Consider the following 27,812-nt stretch of genomic DNA (forward strand, 5'->3'; position numbering starts at 1 on the left):
TTGGAAGGGACCTTGGAGGTCTTCTAGCCCAGCCCCGCCGCTCCCTCTCGGAGTTTTCCTTCTTCCCGAGGGGAAAAGCCTTCCTGGCAGGAATGGGCCGAGTGGAGGGGGAAAGCAAGCTTGGCTGATAGAAAACAGCCCCGATAATGTCTCCTATACCTGTATTGGGGAAGCGTCCAGACAGAGGTCAGAGCTGGAAGCCCGACTATTAGCAGCGCTTCCCAGGCAGAAAGGTAAGTTTTTCTGGGCGGTGGGCATGGAGCTGCGAGCCGAGGGGGCGTGGCCTCCCGGAGACGGGGCGTGGCCCGAGCGGCGCTGTCTTTGCAACCGGAGGCTTGACTCGCCGAGAGAAGGCGGAGGGGCGTGTCTCCCATCGAATCCCGGAGCCCAGACACAGCATCGTGTGGCGCGGCCGCCCGTCTGCCTCTCCTTTCCGCCGCTCTCCCAGCCATGACCCTGCGAAGACTCCGGCGCCTCCGGCCCGGACAACCGGCCCAAGAAACGGCGGCCAGCGTGGCCGGCCCGGAAGCTCACGGAGGCCGAGGGTCGGAGCTGGAAAAGGCGCTGGCGGCCTCGGGGGGCACCTTGCCCCGAGCTAGGAGGGTAAGTGGAAGAGGGGACGCCGCCCCTGCCGGAGGGGGGCACGGCGGCAAGAACCCGAGCGTTGCACACGCGCGATCCTCCTAACCCGGCGCCGGCTCTCCTCGGCCAGTCTCCCCCCCCCCCCCGACACACACACACACTCACACCCCTTCCAGTCCTGGGTGTGTCTCGTTGCGGACCCGATTAACGCCTATTTGCCATTGCCTTTCCTACCCGTCTTCTCCCGAGAGGCGAAGAGCCCCAAGGACTGGGAATTAGGGAGGAGACCCCCCGACCCCCTCGGGCTTTCGCTGCCCCGTTCTGGGAGGAGGGGCTGCCTTTTCCCCGTTCATTCTCCGCGAAGGCATCGTCTCTCCTCCCCACGTCCCCTCCGCGACCTGCCTGGGGTCAACACGGTCCTCCTTCCATTACCCAAAGGTGCTTTTTTCCCCCCAAGAGGCAACTGGACTTTCTGGTTTTTCTTTGAAGACGTTTCGCTTCCCATCCAAGAAGCTTCTTCAGCGTCTTCAAAGAAAACCCAGAGAAATCCAGTTGCTTCTTTGAGGGAGAGATAGAGAGAAAAGCACCTTTGGGACCACCCTGATTTTGGATAGACAATCACCTGCGGTACTTCTCGATGCGGGAGGCACACTTCTCCCTGCCTTGAAGGGTCCGCGTGGGAGAAAGAGGGAGCCGAGAGGAGGAAGATTCACACGCACTTTGGGGTCCGTTTGCAAGACTGATCTGACTAGGTGGCTCAGTGGCTGAGACACTGAGCTTGTCGATCAGAAAGGTCGGCAGTTCGAATCCCTAGTACAGATCTCCTGCGTGAGGGGTGGTGGTGGTGGTGGACAAGATAACCTCCAAGGTCCCTTCCAACTCTGTTACTGTTTACTGATCTTAGCCTCCTGCTGCCATCCCGACCGATGACAAAACGTAATGCCTGCCTCGGGTGAGGATGGTGGAAAGAAGCCAGAGCCACCAGAAATTCCTTGTAGTGGAGAGCTCTCCAACCTTGGTAATTTTAAGACTTGTAGACTTCAACTCTCAGAATTGGCTGGCTGGGGAGTTGAAGTCCACAAGTCTTAAAAGTTGCCAAGGTTGGTGACCTCTGTTATAGTGGACCTGTTAGTCCTGGGATTGAGCAACTGTCCTGGATTTGCTTGAAGAAGCTAGTGGGCAAGTCTCCTGGGTGGGCTAATGCCTCTTCTTGATTGTTACCATTTAGTATCTGGAGGCAATTTAAACTTGTAATTGACTGATGGTTTCCAGTCCATGAAAGCAGTACTGTAAATAAAAATTAATGGGTGGCAAACCATTTTGGGGACTGGAATCTACCAAGTGAGGGGGAGGAGAGGCTTCTGTGAGATACTTTTTTTTGTTGGGGGGGGGGGCTGCTCTTTGGCCCTGCTAGTTGCATTTGCAGCTGACTTTCTAGATGGAAAGGCATCACATCTATGAACTCACTGAATTTGTTGTTTGACATCACAAAAATGTGTGGGCTTATGTCTCACAAAGCACGTTCGGTGAGAAAATTTACCTGACTGTATATCCTACTGGACGTGGTTTGAATATATTTGAATAAGTATACACTATGCTCTTTTTTTGAGATACAAATGTAAAACATGACTGTCTACATTCAAAGAGGTTGTGGTGTTCAGATGTTTCATTGTTTGCATGGGTTTCTTGCTCTCTGGAGGGAATCGTTAGGAAGGCAATATGGTGAAGAAGAAAGAAAAATGTCCATCTGTTCAACATCTCAAATTCTGTGGTTACTGTCCCCCTCCTAGTTACAGAATCCATTTTAATTTTTTTTTTCCGTTGAGCTCTGATTAATTCGGCACAAAGCAAAAAGTCTCAGAATTCAAGAATGCTCGGTGGAGGGAGTGAACTGAGCTCCCAAACCTTCCACCCCAAAATTGATTTCTGATAACTCCTGACTTTTCAGACTCATTTACTGAGGAGAAGAAGTACTGTAATTCATTTTGCAACTGGAGCCAACTCAGCTCAGCCAGTGAGCTATTCACTCATTTGAATTTGAATTTGAATTTACTTTATTTGTATGCCGCCCTTTTCCCTGAAGGGACTCAGGGCGGCTCACAATTCAAGGGAGGGGGAAACAAACAAAGTTACAAAATATAAAGACCATCACACAGTTAAAAAACACAACAATCATACCATTCGAAGTGGGGCTGCAGTCTTTAGCCCCAGGCCTGTCGGAACAACCAGGTTTTAAGGGCTATGCGGAAGGCCTGGAGGGTGGTGAGGGTACGAATCTCCACGGGGAGTTCGTTCCACAGGGTCGGAGCAGCCACAGAGAAGGCCCTCCTCCAGGTAGTCGCCAGTCGACACTGGGTGGCTGATGGAAACTCATGCAAACTAATCTTTATCTATTGCTAGGTTAGGTTATAGCTGATTTTTTTTTTTGAAACTTCTAAGTGCGTAGGAAGAAAAGAAACAAAAAAACCTCCTTAAAATCATCCCCTTCTCCAAACCTTCCTAGTGTTCTCTTGGCGAGTTAGACTGTATGTAGCTTCCATAATTCACAGCTAGCAAGGTGGAAATGTAAGTGTCGGGATGGTGTGCTATTGGGAATTTGAAATTGAAAAAAATACGGTGCTGTTTTCTTGGGTGGGGGTTTATGAAACAAGTTTTATATCTAAATTTGTTTCTGAGATGTTATGTTGGCAATTCTCACCGTAATTTGAGGGGAAGGGTGTTGGAATACTTCTGGACTCACTATTAAGCGACTACGGTTTACTTTCTTAGTGCTCCTTTTAACAAATTTGTATGTGTCACAGTTACTGCTACAGATACTGTTGCCTCCAGTTCATCGTTTTATGGCTGTGGTGACTGTGGTTTAAATGGGGAATTAATTTATGTGGTCTTCTCTATTTTTTTTATTGTGAAAGAGGGGCTAATGGCACAACAGCCCTTCTTTGTCTCAACAAAGGGCAAGATCAGAAAGCTTACAGGAAGCTATTCAGAAAAGCCAAGAACCTTTGCTGGACCTATTCAAAATGAATCAAACCTAACAGGGATATATGTGTCATTTATATATCATGAAAGTATCCTAAAAACACACCGAAACCTTTTTTTTTTTTTGGCACTCACAGATGCTTTCATCTATATCAGGAGTCTCCAAACTTGGCAATTTTAAGACTTGTGGACTACAACTCCCAGATTTCCCCAGCCAGCATAGCTGAGTAAGGAATTCTGGGAGTTGAAGTCCACAGGTCTTAAAGTTGCCAATTTTGAAAACCCCTGATCTATATGTTTGAGCAAAAATCCCACCGCCCCACCCCCTGCTTATCCTGCCTAAAGCAAAGTCAAATGCAATGCAGGTAGTCCTCAATTTACAACACTTCATTTAGTGATCGTTCAAAGTTACAACAGCACTAAAAAAAAGGGACTTATGAGTCATGACCGTTTTTCACAGTTACGACCTTTGAAGTCACGTGATCAAAATTCAGATGCTTGGCAACTGGTTCATGTTTATGATCGTTGCTGTGTCGCGGGTCATGTCATCCCCTTTTGCGACCTTCTGACAAGCAAAGTCAATGGGGAAGCCAGATTCGCTTACCAACTGGGTTACTCGCCTATCAACTGCAGTGATTCGCTTAACAACTGTGGCAAGAAAAGTTGCAAAATGAACCAATATTCACTTAACAAAGGTCTCAATCAACAACAGAAATGTTGGGCTCAATTGTGGTCGTAAGTCAAGGACTACCTGTATGTTGGGGAGGGGGCACTTTAAAAAAAAGATTGTATTTGTCATTTAAAAACTTCAAATTGCATTCCAGAAACCAGCTTTGGAGTATCAAACCCTGAGCTGCATTTGAAACAACTGTTAGAAGGAAACAGGGACTCATTTCCTGTAAGGCCCTTCGTGTCCCATAATAGCGTCCTGTGGTTATGGCTGCTTGCTACTGTGTGCAGATGCAACAGCTGTTAAAAGAAACTCGGTCTGCTGTGACTTCTGTGGTTTCCCCCCTGACAGGCAGTCGGCTTAGTGGGTTCTAGACTTTACTAATTGCCCTCTGAATGGAAAGAGAGAGGCGGCAGACTGCCGCACGGGGGTGAAAACTGTGCTAAAGCATCTTGACATCACTTTTGTCCAGAACAGAAGTGACGTAACTGGGAAGAAACAATTACGGGAAAGAGGGAGGAGGCAGGGACTGTATGAGCCCACATGGAATGGCTTAGAGCCTAATTTTCAGTGTTCTGTTTCTCCCACCCTCCCTCCCCTCAACCTCCCTGCTGGTTTGAGGTTAGCAGCAATATTTTGATTTCTGTTTCCTGCGCTCATTGCCAAGCATGGGAGTTCCCAAACAAGAAACACTGACAGTAATCGTATTGCTTTCGGGGATGGCTTTTACCTCCAGCTATGCTATATTCTAGCCGTGGTGGCACAGTGGTTAGAATGCAGTATTGCAGGCGAATTCTGCCGATTGCCAGGAGTTCGATCCTGACCGGCTCAAGGTTGACTCAACCTTCCATCCTTCCAAGATCGGTAAAATGTGGAAGCAGATTGCTGGGGGGCAATAGGCTGACTGTGTAAAATGCTTCGACAGGGCTGTATAGGTCTAAGCGCTATTTCTATTGTTATGTTTGTGCTGTCGTTGTGTAGCTTTGAGCCTAGGTCCCTCTTTCATAGGAAACTCTGTGGTTTATGCTTAGGGGAAGGTTCATTTCCCAATGCTTGGTTTTGCCCTGAAATGCAATGAGGTTTTCAGAAGGCAAATCTTTGTTACTGCTTAGCTCCCCAAGTAATTTTGGCCTGATTGCTGTCTGAGAACTTCTTTTTAATATTTTTTATTAGAATTTTATAGTGCAATAAAAGCATAAAATGAAAAAAAGGGGGGGACGACAAAAATTTGGATTTTTGTTTAAGAACTTTTGAAATAGAGTTTTTATTGAAAAAAAGGTAAATGTGGAACATAACATGTCACTTTAAGAAGGACAATTCAGATATTAAAGAGTAGGATAGGGAGACAGGTGCTAAACCAGTTTGTTTCAAACTTGACAACTTTACAATATCCTGTTTCTCCAAAAATAAGACCCAACTGGAAAATAAACCCTAGCATGATTTTTCCAGGATGCTCGTAATATAAGCCCTTTCCAAAAAATAAGCCCCAGTTAAGATCATCAGCCAGAGGGCCACAATTAGTACCATATTTTCCCCGAAATAAGACCAAATGCATCTTTTGGAGCAAAAATTAATACAAGACTGGGTCTTATTTTCGGGAAAATACGATATGTGAATTTCTATCCCCAGGATTTCCTAGCTAGCCATGTTCCTCATGCTGCCAAGTTTGAGAAACTCTGTGCTAAACAATTGATTGACTTAAACCCGATGAGTAGTGAGCAAATAATAACCGGGTGCCCTTTTCCTCTTTAAAAAGGAAACTTGGGTTTGGAAGAGTTGTCTGCTTTCATAGTTTGTACGTTTTGCATGCTTGGCGTGTGTGTGTGTGCGTGCTTCCAGGCTGGAGACCACTTTTTTAATTAGAATTTTTCAGTGCAGTAAAATATACAAAACAAAGAAGAACAAATATGGAAAATGAGAAACAGGGGCACAATGGCTCCTTCTGTCCTTTCTTCTAACAGTAATTACCATCGTAAACATTTTTCCTGCATCTTCTAAATCATTTATAATCCCCAAATCATCAATTCCTTCTTCTTTTCTTTCATCCAAAGTCCAGTCTTTTTTTTTTTAAAGCATCTGTTGTTTTATCTCTGCTAAACTAGTTAGCTTCGCCATTTCTGCAAGTTCAATGAATCTTCCAGTGTAGGCATTTCATTGCTTTTCCAACACTATTCCACATACAATAATAATTTTGCTGCACTTACCATATACAATATTAATCCCATATTTCTTTTCTAATTTCTGTGCTGGAGACAAGGTTAAGAAGCAATTCTGAAGTATGGAGAACTGAATGCAAGCCTAGCTCAACCAGACTAATCCAGACTAATTGTGTGCACATGGAGTGCAAAGAAATCCTCCAACATCTTATATTGGGTGTATTTACTGTCTTTTAGCTCCAAGATCCTTTCTGGTAATATTACACTGTACATTTCTGGTGACTGCAAACATGTAGCCTGGTCAATTGCATAGTGTCAAGATGATTTTACCCAAATGGGCTTTCTTTTCTTATCCTGCCCATCTTATCGACCTGCCTTGTTTGTCCCACTAGATGACAAATTGTTCATTTGTTTCTCCAAATATAGTAAATTGACCTCCTGGAGGAAGTTAAAACTTGATTTAATACAGATGTGCCACTAGAGTATCTACAGAGCTATCCTGGCCTTTCAAAGGAGCAACATATTTGCCTGGGATGAACCCCATGAGGTGACATCATAGAAAGGATAGAACTTCTTGGGCCTCCATTTCAGGCACCTTGATGTGAGAAAGTAGCTAACCGGGTTAGGTCAGATTAGTGCTGAGAGGGGAGACCACTAGGAAATACCAGGGCTTTAGTTAAAACTGGAAAATAAAGAAAGTTGTCCAAAACAAAGCAATGGTAAACCAGTTCTGTATATTTGCCAAAGGAACAACAGGAAGCTCACATTCAAGCTCGGCTCAAAGCACACTTTACAGACTTACAACTCTAATTGAGCCCTGTTGCTAAGCAAGACAGTTGTTAAGTGAGTTTCCCCACATTTTATGACCTTTCTTGCCACCATTGTTAAGTGAATCGCTGCAGTTGTAAAGTTAGTAATGCGGTTGTTAAGTGAGTCTGGCTTCTCAGTTGACTTGTCAGAAGGTGGCAAAAGAGGGTTGCACTGCGACCATTATAAATATGAACAGTTGACAACAGGTCGAATTTTGATCCCATGACCATGGGGATGCTGCAACAGTTGTACATGTGAAAAGCAGTCATAAGTCAGCTTTTTTTTCCCAATGTCGTCGTAACTTTGAACAACCACTAAACATATAGTGCTAAGTCAAGGACTACCTATACTTTTTTTCAGATGCTGAATGCCTTTGGACAACCAGTTTGGCTTGCTTCATTCGCCAAGGTCTTGGATAGACTTTGGTCTATAACTGTGATAGTGAACCTATGGCAGGGATCAGCAAACTGTGGCTCTTGAGCCGCATGTGGCTCTTTCCTCCCTCTGCTGCGGCTCTGTCACCGGTCGGCACCACAATTTTGAGAGGAGCTTCAGGTGGGGTAGGGAGGTGGAGAGAAGCACAGTGCACCAGGAGAAGACTCTATGGCAAGGGGAGGGTTTTCCAGTTGTCACCACAATTGATAGGGCTTTAGGTTATGACAGGTAGAGGAAAAAGTACGCCGCGCTAGGAGGAGACTCTATGGTGGAAGAACTGAACTTCCGGTCACCTCCAGAACTGAACAGGGGGCTTCTAGTTAGGATCTTTGGGGCTCCTGGAGTTTTCTTTTCTGTGGGAAACGGGTCCAAATTGCTCTTTGAGTGTTTAAGTTTGCCGACCCCTGACCTATGGCATGCACGCCACAGGTGGCACACAGAGCCCTCTTTGTGGGCACGTGAGCCATCGCCCAGCTCATCTCCACCACGCATGTGCGTGTGCCTCCCACCAGCCAGGTGATTTTCGGGTCTCTGCCGCGATGCATGGGGTGCATGCGGGAGATGCCCGCACCTCATGGGGGTGGGTGGCATTTTTGGTCCTAGGAGGTTGCAAGGAGGCCTGCTAGGCCCAAAATGGAGTGGGGAGAATCACACACACATGTGCATGGCCAGGAAAAGCATGAGGGTCATGCACGCATGTGCAGGGCTCCCGGGGTGGTGTCATGAGTGCATTGCATTATGGGTGTGGGTACATTTGTGCTTTCGACATGCGACAACAAAAAGGTTAGCCATCACTGGTTTATACCCTTAGAGGCCTGTAAAAACTGCAACCCTGGAAAAGTTGCCCCCACCCATGTCAGGAAGCAGCCACTTTCTCAGCCCGCAAATGAAAAGCCTTGTTTGTTTATGGAACCATCAGCCTTTTGTCCAGTTTGGGGAAGGGGGAGAGTTGATAGCGCTCATTTCACTTTCAAAATTGAAGCATGCAATGATTTGCATGGACTCTGAGTCTCTCTCTCCCTCACCCACCCCTGTGGTTCTGCATCCTGGAATTTCTCGGGTTGGCATTGGGAGGGGAGGTGGAACTAAAGAACACTCGAGGGTCTTGTTATTCTTTTGTGTTTGTCCCTTTTCCTAGCGGCCTTCCCCACCCCACCGCCCCACCCCTCGCAGTCCTGGCTGCCTGGCACACAGTCTTCAGCCCAAAAGGGCGTTTAGCATTTCTCCCTGTTCCTGCCGCCCCCGCCTGATATTGGAAGCACATGTTTCTTTCCCCTCAGTGTCTGGGTTTCATTACTGGTGGAGACAGGCTTCTTTGCAGGTCTGAGGCTGCGCCCTTGCATCTTGGGCCCAGGGAGCAATGCAAGGGGATGAGAGGGGATGAATAATCAGAGAAACAACGCAAGCATCCGCTCGCTCTCCGCTGGTTGCCATTTGGAAAAGCTTCTATCGCCGCTGCTGTTGCCAAGACCCTCTTCCTTTAGCTCCAAAGGTTCTTCCCTCCGGTGGCTCCTCGCAATGCAAACCGCCTCATCCCCCAGCAAGATCAATAGGCTGCCCACACTTGCTGCAAACAGCAACCCGCTTGCCTCTCTGGTCCCTTCTACACGTGGCAGCGACCCATGGAGGCACACACGCAGACAGGCATGCACGCCACGCCACCCCACCCCACTGAAACCCAGCTGGCCGCTTCAAGGCTCTGAGGTTGAGGCTGTGAAGTCAGCATTCGGTTTCCTTGGCTGGATGCAGCGGTTCAAAGCCAGAAGGAGGGAAGGAGGGAGGATTGGAGAACTGGAACATTCTCCCTATTGTACGTTGGGTCGGCCTGGAGCTGAGCTGGGGGTGGGTGGAAAGAGATTTTGGATGCTTGTGTTCTTGGGACAATTGGGCATTTTTTTCCTTCCCTGCCTTAACGACGGGCATCTTTAAAAGGTCCCAGCAACGTCTTAAGAGCAATGATGGCAGAGCTTTTGAAGGTTGGCATGTCAAACATTTGGAAGATGCCTAACTTGACTCTGCTGGTGGGTCACACACACCCCCCACCTTGAACAAAAGAGAAAAAATTCTTTTTCCACACATACACCTGCCAATCTAAGGCTTTGACTTCACCGCAGTGTTCCTGCTGTCACTCAAAAAGGCTGCCTCCGCCACACCCCAAGGTGCGATTGTCATGCAATCCAGCACTCCCAGGGTCTGCCATGCCCTGCTTACCGTCAGGCGATGTTCTCTTTCTGTTGACGGGCCCCTGCGGCCTACCCGAGCTTGCTCCAGATCACATGAAGCCTTCGCTCGTGAAACAGCCTCTGAAAACTGCCCAAAATCTATTTCAAAAAGAGTTGGGCAGTGCCGCTGTGTCGCCAAAAACGATGATGTGATACCTTCGACACGTGCCGTACATTCTCCACGATTGGTGGAGACAGCAGTCATGTAGGGTTCACTCTGTCCAGTAACCAATAGGGCTGAGTCTACAGATTATAAAGCCTTCCTCCTTGCTGCTCTTCCCCAGCTTTTTAGATTCAGCCAGTTCTGGGCTGGATGTGTAGTTGTATTTTTCTGATTATATAGTTCTTTCTTATTAATTGGCTATTTCTAAAACTTTCATATTTCAACCCCTGCCATTCTTAAGATCTTGCAGGCAGCAAGACTGGCAAATGATAATCTCTACCAAACTATAAGTGAGCATTATGACTATAAGTTTCCCACTCAATAATGAAATGGGCGGCATATAAATAGGATGGATGGATGGATGGATGGATGGATGGATGGATGGATGGATGGATGGATGGATGGATGGATGGATGGATAGATAGATAGATAGATAGATAGATAGATAGATAGATAGATAGATAGATAGATAGATAGATAGATAGATAGATAGATAGATATAGATAGAACTGCACTGGGATTGAGGAAAAGATTCAGAAGTCATCACCAGGTGTGCTGCTCCTATATCAGTGATGGCTAACCTTTTCATAGTTGTGTGCCAAATGCGCTTGCACATCCAATGCAATGCATGCACGCGTGACCCCTGTGTGCCCCATGCATGCACATGTGACCCCTGTGTGTGCTCCGTGACCCACCACCATCACGCATGCACATGCGTGCATGACCCTCACACTCCCACTGCCCACCACGCATGCATGTGCGTCTCCCGCATACACCCCACCCACCGCACATGCGCAGCAGACACCCAAAAACCAGCTGGCCGGCAGGAGGTGCACATGCATGCACAGCGGAGCTGTGGCACCCATGCCATAGGTTTCGCCATCACAGTCCTATATCCTTCCAGCCATGAAATCAATGGGTATGTGTCTCTTGAATTGATATTACTCTTACTTCCTCGCAAGAGATCTTGACCAGGAAGGATTCTGAACTGTAGGGAAGGGCGTGTGCTCAGTGTGCAATTATTCAAGTCTTTTACTTAAGTGCAGAATGAATGCATGGAAGTAGGAATGTGTTCATCTCCCACCAGGAGGAAACCAATATCTGTATCACTTTGTTGGTCTTTTTCATGTTATTATTTTTTGTATCGTTATTATTTTGATATCGCCTTTGTTCCTAAGATCAATATAGCCCTGTCTTTACTCTTTCTTAGCTCCAAAGCAGGATTTCTGAATAAGGCTTAGGACTCAGGTTCAGCTTTCCAGTACCTGCTGTTTTTATTAAGTAGAATTTGAATTTTGACTACTGTCTTTCCCCAAAAATAAGACAGGGTCTTATTTTCTTTTGACCCCTGAAATAAGCACTTGGCCTTATTTTCAGGGAGGTCCTATTATTTTTGAGGTGCAGGAGGCGGTCACCTCATGGCGGCTGCTGTGTTGCAATATTTTGGGGGAGGGCTTATTTTAGCACATGCACTCAAAAGCCCGATTGGGCTTATTATCCAGGCAGGTCTTATATTCAAGGAAACAGGGTAGCTTGCTACAGCCTCCAGGGTTTTGTCCAGACTCCTCTGGAGGAAAGAGGCAGAGCTGGTGAAGACACTCCTGGTGTGCCTTGGGAATCAACTGCCATTACAGTAGGATTCAAATCTATTTACTCCATTCTCAGCAGGCCACCCAAATATCCCAATTCACTGATGGGAGTTTGTTGAGGTCACTGAAATGCCATTGTCCAGCTTGACAAATACGGCCATTTCATCCCAACGTGGAGCTGGAAACCCTTGTCTCTCCCCCCCCCCCTTGCTTCTGCCATTCCCTTCCCTCCCACACTCTTCTGAAAAGTCATTGCAATCCTGAACCTTTTGAAAATGGTTGCAGCCATGCATATTAAAAAAGACTTGGTGCCTGCAGGTTAAAACAGAGGTCATTCTAGGCTGGGGGAAGAGGGTGGAGTGCTTGCTTGTCAGAGGCGGGCAGGATGAAGTCTTACATGAACAGCTGTTTATTTTCAAGCATAATTCCAATTGCATGTGTAGCTGCCTAATAGAAAACCGATGCTTCGTTTCTTGGCTGCGCCTTGCAGGAGACGTTGAGTTCAGCCATAAACCAAAGACATGCACGTTTGCACACTTGTACAACTCGGAAAGTTTAATGAAAGCCAGAGCATTGTCAATTGCCATGTTGTTTGCCATTATGCCAAGATGGCTGACATTCTTCAGGGGGTGCGACACGGCATGAATGTGGGATACCACCCACCTCCAAGGGTGGTTGAATCCATTTGTATTAATAATTTTTCCTAATTGGTCCTCCAAATTTCAGTTCCCATCATGTACTGTGTGGAAGCATCAACAATGAAAGTGTTTGTTCAGAATGGTCCTGGCAATTAATTTTATTTTAAAATTAGGGCTTCGGAATAAAATGGGCTTTTTTCTTCCAAAGGTTTTTTCCTCTTTCCGTGGCAACAAGCCATGTAGCTTTGAAAGCCTACAGTGTTCAGATGTGACTTTCTGAATGCTTTTCATCAACCCCGGTGGTGGGTGTAAGACCCTCTTAGTTGGCCTTTGTGGTTTTGGAGTGGGGAAACGTAACCAAGCTTGAGATGCAATTCCAAGAAATCTTCAGGATCATGTGAAAATTGGATATAAAGCACCAGGATGCCCCCAGGAGATTCAGCACCCTAGATGGTGATGTGCTATTTGTTTTGATCAATTTTTTTAGTCAGATGATGCCAATCTCCGCTGGCTTCCTTGACCGTTTTTTGTTTTTTGTTTTGCTTCAAGCAATGAAACAGAAACCTCATTCTGAATGTCCATGAATGAGGACCTAATGTGCTTTCAACCTAGAGGACTTCCCATTCATGCATTGTGCAAGTGGCTTCGTAAAAGGGAATAGCCGGTTTTTGGGTAGCAATCCAAATTGGGATGATGGTGGCATAAGAGGACAGATTTCCCATGGAGCAAAGGAACCGTTGTTTCTAACATCATCCAGAGATGCAGGAAGCTTAATCCAGATCAGGATTAGAGAGAGGGGGGAGGGAGGGAGGGAGGGGGAGGAAGAGAGAGAGAGAAAGGGAGAGAGAGAGAGAGAGAACGTACAGGATGAAGACCAGGGAATGCCTCCTCAGCTTCCCTCCAGCAGGCTCCCCATCCGAATTCCCCTCCCTTGTGTGCTGTTAACCAATTGCATGAATGGCCTCTTGTCTAGCAACTGGCTTCCCAAAACAACCTCTGTGCTTTGGAGTTAAGGCAGAGACCTTGTTTCATTTTGGCAACCTGTTTTCATTGCCAGGTTGGCAGTGGACAGGCGTCCAGAGCAAGCTGACAAAGCTGAGCTTTTAGCATTGTTGAAAGCACGTAATGAAAATGACCCAAGTAACTCTTACAAACAGCTTGGTAAACAAGGGAGGCAAAGGTTCTCTCAGATCTAGATGCCACTTTAAGGACTGAAAGAAGAGTCATTAGGTGGCAGGAAAATGTGCTTTGCATGCAGCCTTTAAGGCCTCTGGGATTGTTCTGTGGCTCCGTTGTGCCAGTCCTTGGCTCAGTGCCACCAGTACTATCTTGGAGTGAGATTTGAGGCCAGCATCCTGCCATATACTTGGCTAATTCTCTTTTTTCCACCTCTCCCTCAGGGCTCTGGATTCAAGTGGCACTCTCTGAGCCAGTCACCTGAACAGCACAGGTAGGTGCTAAGTTGTTCCTTTCTGCTGGGAGAGTTTCAGTGGTGAATTTTGTCCTGCTCTGCTGAAGACAGACTTGCTTTCCACTATGCCAGCCTACAGAGAAAGCCTTGTCTTCAGTGTAGTCGAACCAAAGGCTGTCTGTTTCTTGCTTGTGCTCCCTTAGGACACTGTGCAGAGCTGCCTCCAAGCAGTTCTTGTCTTCCCCTGTGGCTGGGAGTGAGTGAGATGGTCCTATAGTGGCTGGGGGGGGGGGGGAGATGTAATAGACATTATGCACCTGGAGGCAATTTACAAGCATCATCAAAGTATTATGCCTTCTGGGATAGAACCTTTAGACCGGGGTGTCAAACTTGTGGCCTGCAGGCCAGATGCGTCACAGGCTGGCCATGTCCACCCCCGTTTTAGCGAAGGGGGGAAAAGTGATACGTCATATGTTGTCATCACGAGTTTGACAACTGTGCTCTGGCTGTGTTAACTCCAGTCCTGCATCTCCTGCTGGGGACAGAATTTCCCCAGCTAAAGCTTCAGAACGATGGTTAACCTCCCATGGAATAGGCAGGGAGTTTCAGTTTGTCTCTTTAATCAGTAAACTTTTCAATTGATGGTGATTGCAATTCCTCCTTTATCTCTGTGGCGCAACATTCTCCAGCCTGGTGTCCAACAGAAGTGGGATGCACAATACAGTGCTCTGATTCAAAAGCTAAAAAAGCATATAGTACCTTTCAGCAATTCCTCAAATCAAAAGCCTCTTCCAGGATCACATGGTAATGTTGTGTTTCCTCAAAAATAAAACAGGGTCTTATTTTCTTTTGACTCCCGAAATAAGCGCTGGCCTTATTTTTGGGGAGGTCTTATTATTTTTGAGGTGCAGGAGGTGGCAAGCATGGTCATCTCATGGATGTGGCTGTGCTGCAATATTTTCAGGGAGGGCTTATTTTCAGGGGAGGGCTTATTTTAGCACATGCACTCAAAAACCTGATTGGGCTTATTATCCAGGGAGGTCTTATTTTGGGGAAAACAGGGTCAGAGTAACAGGTTGGAGGACGAATTCCCACAGTTACCTCTCGGTTGAGCAGGGCTTATGGGAATTGTTCTCTTAGCATACCTGATGGACATTAGATTGCCATCCCTAATAGGAGATGATCTTACCTTCATGCGATCTGATGCAAGAAGACTGGGATGTGGCATCGTTAAACTCTCATAATAAGAGGGTTTAGACAAAATATCCACCAATTACATTTGATACCGAATCACCTTCAAGTTTTAGGGATGTGCCCTTAAAGCTGCATTGGTGAAAGTTGCAAGAACAAATTGCCACTTCAGCACTTTAGGAAGAAGCTTTGTTGTGCAGGAAAAAAAGACAGAGTGTCACAAAAGTGTGCATTGGAGAAAGGACCTCTGTTTTCACCTCAGCTACCAACCCCATGGTTGCAGTTCTCCAAATGATTTGAGGTGAAATTCTCCTGAAGCTTTCTTAGAAAACAGGAAAATTGGGTTTTAATGGGGCACATGAAAGTTATAAAAATACCCTTCTATAGGCTTGTGATTTCATTGCTAAATGGGGACAAAGAGAATTTCCAATTTTGAAACATAGTAATTAAATAAAGGATGACTGGATCCCATTATCTTAATATGAGCCACAGTGGCGCAGTGGTTAGAATTCAGTACTGCAGGTTACTTTTGCTGACTGCTGGCTGCCTGCAATTTGACAGTTCAAATCTCACCAGACTCAAGGTTGACTCAGCTTTCCATCCTTCTGAGGTCGGTCAAAGAAGGACCCAGATTGTTGGGGGCAATATGCTGACTTTGTAAACTGCTTAGAGAGGGCTGTAAAGGACTGTGGAGTGTATATAAGTCTTAGTGCTGTTGCTATTGCTATCTTACTTCATCCTCATCTCAAGTTTTTGCCAACGTAGCATCCTCCAGGTTCTTCTAACCTGCTACCTTGGCAGCATGCTGGGTAATAGGATTTGTGGCCAGTACCTCTTTAAGGGTGCAACGCTGAAGAAATAATGACCCTCCCCCTTGATAAACCTACTGTCCTATGTGAAAGAACAAGGAGAACAAAAGCCAGCAGTAATCCAGGCTATTAGGAAATGCTTCTCTATAAGAGTTTCTCCTAAAATATGCTTCTGAATTATCTTGGGGACATTTCTTAAATTCCAATTGACAACTTGTAGAAATTGAATAAACTTTTGGGAGTCACTTATAAAAACACTCTAATTCATTTCAACTATACTTCTTTTCCAGAAATAATAAGCAGAACAAAGGCACACAGGGAGGTCAAGTTGGGTGTGTACATGCGCCCATACATTATTTGTGGCCAGATGTTCTACTGTTTTATGAAGAAAGAAACTTTTTCATGAAATGAAAGGAGGAGTCTTTGTCTCCTCCTTGCGGTTTCCAAATTTTCATTAAATAGGCATTTATTTTATCAAACAAGAAGAAATTTTGTCCACTTACTATCCTTATACTAGGTCGATTCATATCATAAAATGGACAATGTTCATAGAATGATCAGTTTCACTTAAAAGGACAGAACATACACTCAACTTACAACATCTGGTGGTAACATATGGACTTCGATTTTTTAAAAAAGTGAACATTGATAATCTTGGTTTATTTGGATAGAAAGGCAATGCAAATATTTCTCATGGGAATTTTCAGAATATTCAGTAAACATTAGTTCATTTTAGTATTGAAGTTACTCAAAAAAATTTTAGGAGAATTTGACTGGGATTTTAAAATGTATATTTGATTGTGAAAGATTGCGGCTCTGCCAGAGGAGCAGCCATCCATGTAATTTACCCTAAAAGATTATTACTGTAGGTTAGATTGTCTGCCATTCTTTGGTATTTATCTTACATATCTCCTTTTTGCAGTAAATGTGTCTGCAAGAAGGAGATACATATATAAAAGCATACTCTTGAATGATGTAGTGGTTGTTTGCCTCTGAATCTATGTTTGCTTCAGCAACCTCATCCTTGATTACATTTGTGTTTGCTTTGGCTATGTTTTTGCATTTGGATCTCATTTTGTTATTTTGTTAGCCCCAGTCTGGATTCATAAAGACTACACGAAAGGCTGCTCACTTCCTGTTTGTTCCATTGGCTTAAAGTGGTGGTGGAAAGAGCCGTAAGGGAAAGAGGGACTTTGAGCTGCAGAGATGATTCTTGGGCAGGGCAGATGTTTGATCCAGCTGCCTGGCTAAGAGGCAGAATGCTGCTTTCCACTTCCCTTTGAACACACATGAGGCAGAAGTTGCTGAACTATGACTAAGGGAAATTCCTGTAACTGAAATCATATTGTAGGGCAGTGCTTTATCTGTAGGAAGATGGAGGAATCAGAAAGTGAAGAGCGATCCTTACACAACTTGGTGAATGTGGCTTGAATCTGCCTCATGCAAGGTCCTGAGGAATTTCAGCTGAATTTCTTTCCTCTCACATTGTTTCAGGAAGGTGATCACACTGGAGAAAGAAGAGACTCAGACGTATGGTTTTGAGATTCAGGTAAATGTTGGGAGAAAGCCTTCTATTCAGTGGTGGGATTCAAATAATTTAACAACCGGTTCTCTGCCCTAATGACCAGCTGCATGGGTGTGGCTCGGTGGTCATGTGCCTGGGTGGGCGTGGCCAACTCAACATCACTCGTGTTGATGGGCGCTTTGCCTTAGCTGTTACAATGTAATAAGGGTTAACTGGAGAGGCAGTTTCTGTAAGAATGAGGCTAAAACAGTGATGGCGAACCTTTTTGGCACCGAGTGCCCAAACCGGAACGTACGTGCAGGCAGGCGCATGTGCGCGTGCCGGAGCACCGGAAACCCAAATACCAGTTGGCCGGTGCACACATTCCTGTTTTTTGGCTGTCGTTTGGGCCATTTTAAAGTCATTTTTGAGCTGTTTTCAGGCCATTTTCTGGTCCAAAAAATAGCCTGAACATGGCCTGAAAAAAGGCCTGAAAACAATCCCAAAACAGCCCATTTCTTGGCCATTTTTAAGACTGTTTTGTGGCACTCTGGTGCCCATGAAGACCAGCTGGCTGGTGCGCAAAAACAGCCCGAAAACTGTTTGAAAAATAGTTTTGAAAAAAAAAATTTTTGGGCCGTTTTCTGGCACTCAGGCACTCACGAAGACTAGCTGGCCAAAAACCAGAAGAACAGCTGACAATAGCATGCGTGCCCACAGAGAGGGCTTTGCATGCCACCTCTGGCACCCGTGCCACACATTCGCCATCACGGGGCTCGAAACAACACCAGAATGTTTCCTTCCCGCCTTCCTTACAGGATTAGCCATGTAAAGTGGAAAAAAACAAAATGAGATTTCTTCCAACAACCAGTTCTCCGAACCGCTTAGAAAGTTAACAACCGGTTCTCCTGATCAGGTGCGGAACTGGCTGAATCCCACCACTGCTTCTATTCCTTCCTAGGCTTACCTCACAAACTGCTAAGAGGAAGTTTTACAGACTGCCCTCAGCAGGAATTGAGGACAGGGTTTTAAATCACATGCTCCGGCTATTTGCAAATGAGAAACAAGTTGAAATACAAATTTCAGATTACAAATTACCAAAATTGAAAACTGAGGACTTGGATTTTCAGATTGTTGACTATCAAATCTGAGGAAAATATGACAACATCTTGAATCTGTCCTGTCTCACTTTTCAGCTGAGTTTGATCTTTGACATTTCAGAGAATGAGAAGTGACCCAAATCAGGCGGAATTCATTTCATCTCACAGCTTGCTATGGCTGTCTAGCTCTTCATGCTGCTTTATCTCATTCATTATAGATTATAGCATCAACCCCTAATCCACCCTTCTCATGCCATAATGAATAATAATTCTTTTCCCCATCTGGGTAATTTTCAGACCTATGGGCTACACCATCAGGACACAAAACGCGTGGAGATGTTCACTTTTGTTTGCCGGGTTCACGAAAACAGCCCAGCCCAAGCAGCAGGCCTTAAACCTGGTAAGCAACTTCATTTAATGCTTTGTACTGCTTCACTGGAGCTCAACAGCTGACTGGTAAAATCAGAAAGTATGATTCAGATTTCAGATCTCCCTGGTCTTTAGTGGCCAGAGAGGTTGTCACTCTGTCCACTTGAACTGCGAATTTCAGTGCACACTTGTGTAGTTCCTCTGTTTTATTGTTGTTACCCGGGTGTACTCTCAGGTTAAGCTTATGCTCACTCACCTACACATTCACAGCCCTGGAAAATGGCCACGCTCAATCCCAAATCAACTGAACACTGAGGCACAAACGTTTCTTTAAAATACACAGAGACCCAGTGAATTTAAAATAATAGCAAACTTTTACTGATATATTCTCTCTCTCTCTCTCTCTCTCTCTCTCACACACACACACACACACACACACACTCAGACACACACACACACACACACACACACACACCCAGACGGAGTCCTCCAATGCCTTTCCACAGCAGAGACCTACTCAGCCTTCCCTACAGTTGTAAAAAGTTGGGAGGAAGCCTGGAGACAATGTGAGACTGGGCTAAAGCCACCATTCTTAAAAGTGATGAAGGCATGTAAGCAACATGGACAAAGGCCAGGAAAAGTTCCCTCAGGGAAAGGAACCAAGTCTTTAAGGGAACAAAAGGACAAAAAGAGGGCCTGAACACATGGCAAGCAAGCCCCTCCTCAAGTCTCACCCACAAAGGAGTTGAGCCTGCAAGGGAAGCCCCTTCCCACCAATTCTAGGAGATAAAAAGAGGTCTTGAAGCCAGCCCAGCCTTTGGGTTGTTTTTGGATCCCAGACTTGGCAGCTTCTGTCCCTCTAGCTAGTGCCTGGCAGCCTAGTAATGGATGCTGGTAAATGTGGACGTGTGTGTATGTGTGTGTGTGTGTGTGTGACAAGGAATTTGTCTTTGGTGCTTATGCTCTCAGTGTACATAAAAAGACAAGATACATTCATCAAGAATCATAAGGTACAACACTTAATGATAGTCATAGGGCACAAATAAGCAATCAGGAAGCAATCAATATCAATATAAACCGTAAGGATACAAGCAACAAAGTTACCGTCCTGCCGTCATAAGTGAGAGGAGATGGGTGATAGCAACGATGAAAAGACTATTGGTAATAGTAATGCAGCCTTAGTTAATAGTTAGACAGTGGTGAGGGAATTATTTGTTTAGCAGAGTGATGGTGCTCAGGGAAAAACTGTCCTTGTGCCTAGTTGTCTTGGTGTGCAGTGCTCTATAGCGTTGTTTTGAGGGTAGGAGTTGAAAAAAATTATGTCCAGGAGGCGAGAGATCTTTGACTCCAGATCACCAACATGGGGAGTGACAATTGCCTTCCAGGCTCCCATGGGAAATAAAAGGGGGAAATTGGTATTAAACCAGTTTTATATATCTAAAACAGAGTGAGGGGAATCAAGAAACCTTCTCCAGGAAAAAAAAAACAGACAGACAACAGCAGGAATACCTGGCTCTTTTTCCTAACATCATCAGTTTGTCCAGCTAGGATTTCCAGATTTAAAATATACTAGTTCACAAGGCATTCCTGCTCACTGGAATGTTAGGCATTTTTCTGAACAATCAAAACACCCTGTGTTTTCCTCTTAAAACGGGCGGTGGGCCCATTGTCTCCTGGCCAACAGGACTCGGTGAAGAAATATTGTACTGTACAATAGTCAAAAGAGCAGGGCCTTTCTGAGACAGGCCAGGAATGCAGGCGCCCTCTCCTTGTTGCCTGTGTTTCATTGGCTCCTTATAAGAAGGCCTCAGCCAGCTCTGGCTCCACATCACTGGTAACCATGAAGAAGGCTGGGGCACAGCTTCCATGACGCTCAGAGGTGGGTTGCTACCGGTTCGCACTGGTTCAGGCAAAGCGAGTGCGTGTGCGCAAAACAGCACGGGCAGCGAACCGGTGGTAACACCGGCAGAAACCCATCCCTGATGACAGTGCCTCCTTCTTCTCTCCTCCCAGCTGCTCTGCTCTGGAAGAAACAAGCATTGTTATCTTCATTTAAAGCATGTGGTTTTTTTCCCCAAACTTCTTCCCTTTAAGATATCGGGATTTCAACTCCCAGAATTCTCCAGCCAGTTGAAATCCACATATTTTAAAACGGACAGGGTTGGAAAACGCTGCTTTAAAGGATCAGATTGACAGCAGGCTCAAAGGGAGGTGAGGGGGGCATCCAGTTGAATTAGAGCAGTGTTTCTCAACTTTGGCAACTTGAAGATGTGCGGACTTCAACTCCCAGAATTCCCCAGCCAGCAAATTAGAGGGTTTAGCTGTGCAGTGTGGGACCCTCCTTTCTTCCCATTAAAATCTGCTTTTCCTGCTTTTTGCACAGAGCATGTTTTTTTAAAGTACACCTCTCCAAGCCTGGATCATCTGTACCCATTGGCAGAAAATTTCCTGGCTACCGAGCAGTTTCTTTTTTTCCTCTTATGTAAGCAACCCTAGTCTTAAGTTGTGCTAAAAAGCTGCAGAACAATCTCAGACGGAATTTGAAAGAATACTCTGTTGACATTTTCAACACCGTAATAGATTACCATCATCTGAATCAGGTTTTTTTTCTGAATGGGAATATTGCATTGAGAGGTGTTAAATGCTTTTATTTCTCCTTCATACTATATGTATACATGTACAGGCATTCTTTAAGATTATGTGTACACAGTTGTGACCCGCCCGCGGAACTGGCAGCAGAGTCGGACAGTGAGGAGGTTGGGGAGGAGCATAGGCCAGTCCTGGAGGCTGGGGAAGGCTCGGACGAGGGCTCTGTGTCAGAGGCAGAAACAGGGCCGAGACCGTCTGGCAGTGATCAGGTGCCTATGGAATTAGACAGCAGTGAGGCAAAGGAATAGCTAAAGCCTGTTCCCAGTGTGCGCATGTGCAGAGCTGCCAGAAGAAAAGAATAATTCAGAAATCAGGATCAACTTGGGAGTAAAGTCACAGTTGGAAGGTGATTGGCCCCTCCCATAGGAAATAAAAGAGGAGCGAAAGGAGAGTGGGCTTTTGCAGGAAACATTTCGTTCCTTGGTCGTTAGATTCATTTCAGGGGTGTGAAGATCTGTCCGTGAATCTCAGAGACTCTGTGCCCAGTTTTTCCTTGCACAGCATTTGGAAAATGTTTACATGGCAGCTTTCCAAGATAGATAAGGTCTGTAGTCATAATTACTCCTTTGAAAGACTGTTTGCCAGGCCTTTGCTGAATGTGAATGAGAGGAATTCACATTCATTTAATAAAAGGGGTTTTGTCAGGACCAGGACTCTGCCTCGTGCTTTTTGGGGAAGCCTAGGTCAGAACATACACACATATACAGTATATAAGTGCTTGTATACATACATACATGCAGACACTTGGATTCCCCGTGTTTCTAATATTTTCCCCCAACCCCAATGTTTTTTTTCTTTTAATCTTTTGTAATTTTGTTTAATAAAACAGAGAAGAAAAAAATCTAAAAAGTCGTGAGTATTTCTTGACTAAGTATTTCTCCACACTTCTCCAATGGTCCTGGCCTTTCCTAAACTCATGACACATAATTAGAGTGCTCAGAATAAAACCAAATCAAAGTGCAATTATGCTGTTTTATGCCGTGTTGGTCTATGGAGAAAAAAAAAAACTGAACCCATACTTGTGCAATAATTTTATGAAGACCAAATTAATGCAATACAAGTGTGTGCAAGCTTTTTTGTTCATTTCTTTAAGCAAAATGTTGCAAAAACCAGGGGAAGAATTACTTCACCTCTTTTAGCCATGAATCGGAGGGACCACAGTCGACTCCGATATAGCCATTGTGCATTGAAAGGCTTCTTTGTGTTAGAAGAGGTGGGGATCAGGCATACAAGGCAAGCCCCCCTGCCAAAAAATGTTGGGGGGGGGGGGGAGAAGGGTCCATCCATCCCTATCTCCACCACCATTCTTCCAAGCTCGAGAGACCAAAATAAAGAATGTTTTTGCAGATTTGAAGAATTGATACCTTTAAGTATGTGGGCCCAATACAGATCCTTTGTCCCCCCTGACTCCTTATTGTTGCCCCTCTGCTTTGTAGGAGACACAATCACAGGGGTAATGGACTTAACGTAGAAGGCATCCGGCACCGTGAGATTGTGGAGATCATCAAAGCATCTGGAAACGTGCTCAGGTAAAAGCCAGACTGATGCTTTTAGCCAGAACTAGCCGCCTCCCCCATCCACCACCACCCTTTCCATGTGCCACTGCTGTGGTTTCCAAGCCATGGAGGCACCTCTCATCCCACTTTGTCCCCTTGTGCAGGTTAGATACCTTGTATGGTGCATCAATCCGGAGGGCTGAATTGGAGGCTCGCTTGCAGTATCTCAAGGTGAGTGGCATTCAAGCAGGAGCGTGCGATGAAATGTTTACAGGTTTGGCTCAGGTGACGGCCAAGAAGAGGCAACCGTTTTCAATTAGGACCTGTACATGGGCATGAAATGATATCCCAAAACTCAACCTGGGTAACTGCCCCACAAATATTTATATAGACAGAATTGCAGATTTTTTGGTTTGATCAGGATGCTCCATACTCCTAAAAACCACAGAAAGCTGTCCTATGCCAAGTTCAATTGCTAGTCCATCTGGCTCAGTATTCACTGTAAAAAAAAACACCAGTTTTCACTGCATAGGAATCATTAGGAGGAAAAGGAGCAAAGTTAAAATGTCTTCCCTTATTCCCCCCCCTTGCTCCCACCCACAAATGTGTCCCTTCCCATTTGCTGTCTGCTTCACCCACTGAGCTCCCCTATTTTGGGATTCTGTGCAACTCTCCAGTCAAAGAAATTCCCCCTGTATAACAACGTCTTGGCATGGAGGAAATCAGGGGGAAATGCAACCTCTAGGGCAGTGCTTTGCAAACTAGAATTTTCAATAGGCATCAGAAGAAGAAAGAATAGTTGTGCTGACCAAGCTAACATTCATTTTACACTGATCAATAACTTTTCCACTTTCCATCAAATGTTTTTTGGCACTATTCACTTTGTTCTATCACAGTAAATGTCATTCCCACTGTTGGTTTTGATGTATCCGTTTTTCCCAGCAGGAAATTCTTGATCTAGTCTAGTTCTTCACATGCATTATATCCTACCAACAACAAGAAGGGATGATGATGATAGCCATGCCACCTAGAGAATGCAGGAGATGTTTCAGGGCTGAAATTTTGGGCTACTTTCCCATTTATATTCAGCTGTTGTTTAGGTGATCTATTTAAGAAAAATAGATGTATGAAGCCTTTTAAGAGGTCTAATTTTACTTACCTTTCCAAGCCCCCCCCCCCAAAGCAAAAAAAAAAAGTAGTGGGCCCGCCCCAAAGTGTATCTTTATGAGTTGAGGGATCCTTACTCTTATTCCCCATGATTCAGGTGTAATTTAAGGTGATTCTGGACATGGCAAAAGGAATACATACACTGATATAAAAGAATACAGTTTGCATAACTAAATTGAGTACATTTTTTTTTACATTGCCTGATTTTTGGATTTTGTTTGCTATTTATAAATATTATAAAAGAGATAGTGTGGTGTAGTAGTTAAGATATCAGGCCAGAAACCAGCAGACTGTGAGTTCTGTAGTCTTAGGCATGAAGCCAGTTGGGTGACCTTCGGCCAGTCCTTTCCTCTCATCCCTAGATATATTGATTCAAAGGCATCTGTCTATTCACACCTCTCTCTCTCCCTCCCTCCCTCCCTCCCTCCCTCCCCCTCACTCACTCACTTACTCACTCACTCACTCACTCACTCACTCATCTACCCTGTTTTCCCCAAAATAAGACCACCCCAGATAATAAGCCCAATCGAGCTTTTGAGCACATGTGTTAAAATAAGCCCTCCCTGAAAATATTGCAACACAATAGCAGCCATGAGGTGACCATGCTTGCTGCCTCCTGCACCTCAAAAATAACAAGAGCTCCCCAAAAATAAGTCTGCTTATTTCAGGGGTCAAAAGAAAATAAGACCCTGTCTTATTTTGGGGGAAACACAGTATCTATCTATCTATCTATCTATCTATCTATCTATCTATCTATCTATCTATCTATCTGTATCTATCATCTATATCTATCTATCTATCTATCTATCTATCTATCTATCTATCTATCTATCTATCGGTATCTACTGATAGATCTATCTATCTATCTATCTATCTGTATCTATCATCTATATCTATCTATCTATCTATCTATCTGTATCTATCAACTATATCTATCTATCTATCTGTCTGTCTGTCTATCTATCTATCTATCTGTATCTATCTATATAGCTATCATCTGTCATCTATCTCTATCTAATGTTGAAGGCTTGAATACATTTTTTAAAAGAAAGAAATTTGAAGTAATAATAACACAGAGCAGCTTTGATGCCTGAGCTGCTCTCTTATTTCTCCCATTGTTCAGAAAGATGCTCTTCATCATCTCCTACTGCATATTTTTCTTATTAGATATTTCATATACTAAATCGGGAAGTGCGACCTGCAGAGTTTGCTAATATATGGAGCCACAGCCTTGTTTATTTACCGTCTGAGAATCTATAGTTCTGAGAATTTTGTTTATGCGTTTAGCAGGAAGCCTCCCTGCCTTTGAGAAGTAGGTGGGCCATTAGTGTCATTTAGAAGCCAGCAGGTAGTTGGACAATAGGCTGCAGCTCTTCTCCTATGTCAGGCTTTTGTTTAGTCTTTTTGCAGCCTATAAATTTCCAGCTCTTGTCTATTGAATTCCTTGAACCTTCAAACCCAAGAAGGGGAAGCTATCTGCTTTACCCGCGGAGCAAATAAAAAAGGAAGGATGAGATTTAAGGAGGATGGCTCACCAGCAGTCCAGCACCACTTGAAGGAGATTTTAATTAGATCTATAGACATGACTGATCCTTGTTGTTGTTTGTAACATCAGTTTCTTTCCATTGCAGCAAACGCTCTATGAAAAATGGGGAGAATATCGGTCATTGATGGTCCAGGAGCAGCGCTTGGTCCATGGTGAGTGTCAGAAGAGTGTCAGCATTTTTTTGTGAATGGTTGAAGGGGCTGGCAGCAGAAAGACATATTTACAGACCACTCTTGGCTGTGTTGGTGTGAACCACTAGGCAGGAGTGCGATTCAGCCAGTTCGGCATGGTGGATGTTAACTGGATGTTAATTTTAATCTGGTTCGTCAAACCAGTAGTTGCAAGGACTGGCTGACCTCACCCACCCCACCCCTCCCCTCCCAGGAGTCTCCACATGGCCTGTTTTGGATGCCAGGTAAGTTCAGAGCCCACATAGAGACTCTGGAAGCACAAGAATGGGCCTACTGGAAGTCCAGAAACTGGTCCGTTTCCGGCCTCCGTAAGGCCTCCAGAGCCCAGGGGAGGCTGTTTTCGTCCTCCCGGAGGTTCAAAAAAAACCTCCAGAATCTGGGAAGCGTGAACCTGCCATGGTGCAGGAAGCTGATTAGGCCACGCCTCCATGGCCATACCCACCCAGCAACCGGGCAGAGAACCCAGAGAAATGTTTCAATCCCACCCCTGCCGCTCGGTGAGTGTTTCTGAGAATTGAAGTCCATTCGACTTATCGAAACACCACACTAAGCCAAACTAAGATCACAAAGTGCGGATCCAAGTGTGAATCAGTTCTTCTCTTTGGGAGAACAAGCAGGTCCTTGCATTCACTTCAGTAATTGTTTACTCTCTTATGATAGGGATTGTGGTTAAAGACCCCAGCATCTATGATACATTGGAGTCTGTGCAGTCCTGCCTGTACGGCTCGACACCCTATGGGATGCTGTTGAGAGGAGCTGGGAGTACTTACAGCAGCGTGGGCTGTGTCAGCACTGCCACCGATGAGACCGAGGAATCTCTTTACCAGACTTGCTTTTTTGACTCTGCTGACTCCCTGGACATTGTCCCCGCAACAGCCCAGTTTTCATGCCCCAAGACAACATTAACCCGCAGCATCAGCGTCAAATGCACCACTACCACCACCACCACCAATGGGGATGCCTGTTTCTGGGACAAATCCAGAGAAGCAAAGAACTCTGTGGTCACGTCAAGGCCCCCCAAAAGCAAACATGGAAGCTTCCGCAAGAGACTCCTCAAGTTTATTCCTGGGTTGAACCGCTCTTTGGAAGAAGAGGAGAGCCAGTTGTAAAAGGACACTCATTGGGAAAAGCAAAGCACAGTTCAGCCATGAGGCTGGCTGCCTCTGCTTGCTGTGGTCTCTATTTATTTATTTATTTGATTCACAGAGGACTGGGCTTCCGAATGCCAACTGACCAGCTCTAGGAAAATGCAGGTTGCAGTCTATCTTGGACTTTTGGAAGAATAATTCATCCGCTTAGATGGGAGTGGGATAACACCACCCGTTGGGTGGGTCTTCAGAGTCCTAGGAAGAAATGAGTGGTGGGAGAGAAAGAAGACCTCAAAAGAAAAGAAAAATGTAGCACATTGTGAGGCCAAAGAAGTACAAGTCATTTTGTATACTTCATTCATGCGAGGGTAGTTTTGGTTTGGGATGTTTTTTCAGGAATTGGCATAAAGCAGCCTCTTCAAGTTATTGGGTGTCATTGTGGGCTATAGGGTGACTTCTAGAAATGGATGGGAAACAGTACATTATTATTGGTTTAAGTAGCATGAACAGTTTTTTTTTTTAAGAAAAACACCTGAAATGTTTGGTTTGGGTTTGTACATTGGGTGGCTTTTGTTAGGACTTAATGAGGGGGGCCATTAGAAGAGCCAGCATGGTAACTTAGCCTAGAGCATGAAGTAGCATTTGAGGTTTAGTCAGATAGATTGAGAAAGCTCAGATCCGAGGCAAAAAGTAGAAAGCAAGAGCAACCGCCATCTTTTATTGGACACCCTCCAGGTGCATTGGGACTTCCAAGTCCCAGAATTCCCGTTTAGCCTTGAATTTGGCCACGTTGGCTGGAAATTTGCATTACATTTAGAAGATTCAGTTCTACGATGGAGTGAGCTGTGTAGGTGGCCATGAAGAAGCAAGAACTCCCAAGGTGTTTCTGCATTTTGGTTTTGTATTTTTAAGCGTTGAAAGGCAAACTGCCAGGAGTTTTATACACATCAAGTTCAATCGTTCCCTTACACTTGGGGCCCGGTCAGTTCTAAGCTACGCTTAGAACAGTGGTTCCCAAACTTGGCAACTTTAAGACTTGTGGACTTC

The 27,812-nt window shown here is 45.0% G+C and overlaps 1 protein-coding gene across 1 annotated transcript; it reads left to right on the top strand.

Moving 5' to 3' along the window:
• Positions 1 to 388: 388 nt before the first annotated feature.
• Positions 389 to 27,812, top strand: TAMALIN (trafficking regulator and scaffold protein tamalin). Its single transcript, XM_014075985.2, is given in 9 exon segments — positions 389 to 603; positions 13,645 to 13,694; positions 17,150 to 17,204; positions 18,557 to 18,659; positions 22,714 to 22,728; positions 22,731 to 22,806; positions 22,938 to 23,004; positions 25,572 to 25,638; positions 26,338 to 27,812. Coding segments are annotated over 9 exon segments (1,035 nt in total). The 5' UTR covers positions 389 to 450; the 3' UTR covers positions 26,787 to 27,812.

The sequence above is a fragment of the Thamnophis sirtalis genome, unplaced genomic scaffold, assembly GCF_051295495.1.
Source record: "Thamnophis sirtalis isolate CommonGarterSnake01/CBP01778 unplaced genomic scaffold, rThaSir2_p1.2 scaffold_3, whole genome shotgun sequence".
NCBI lineage: Eukaryota > Metazoa > Chordata > Lepidosauria > Squamata > Natricidae > Thamnophis > Thamnophis sirtalis.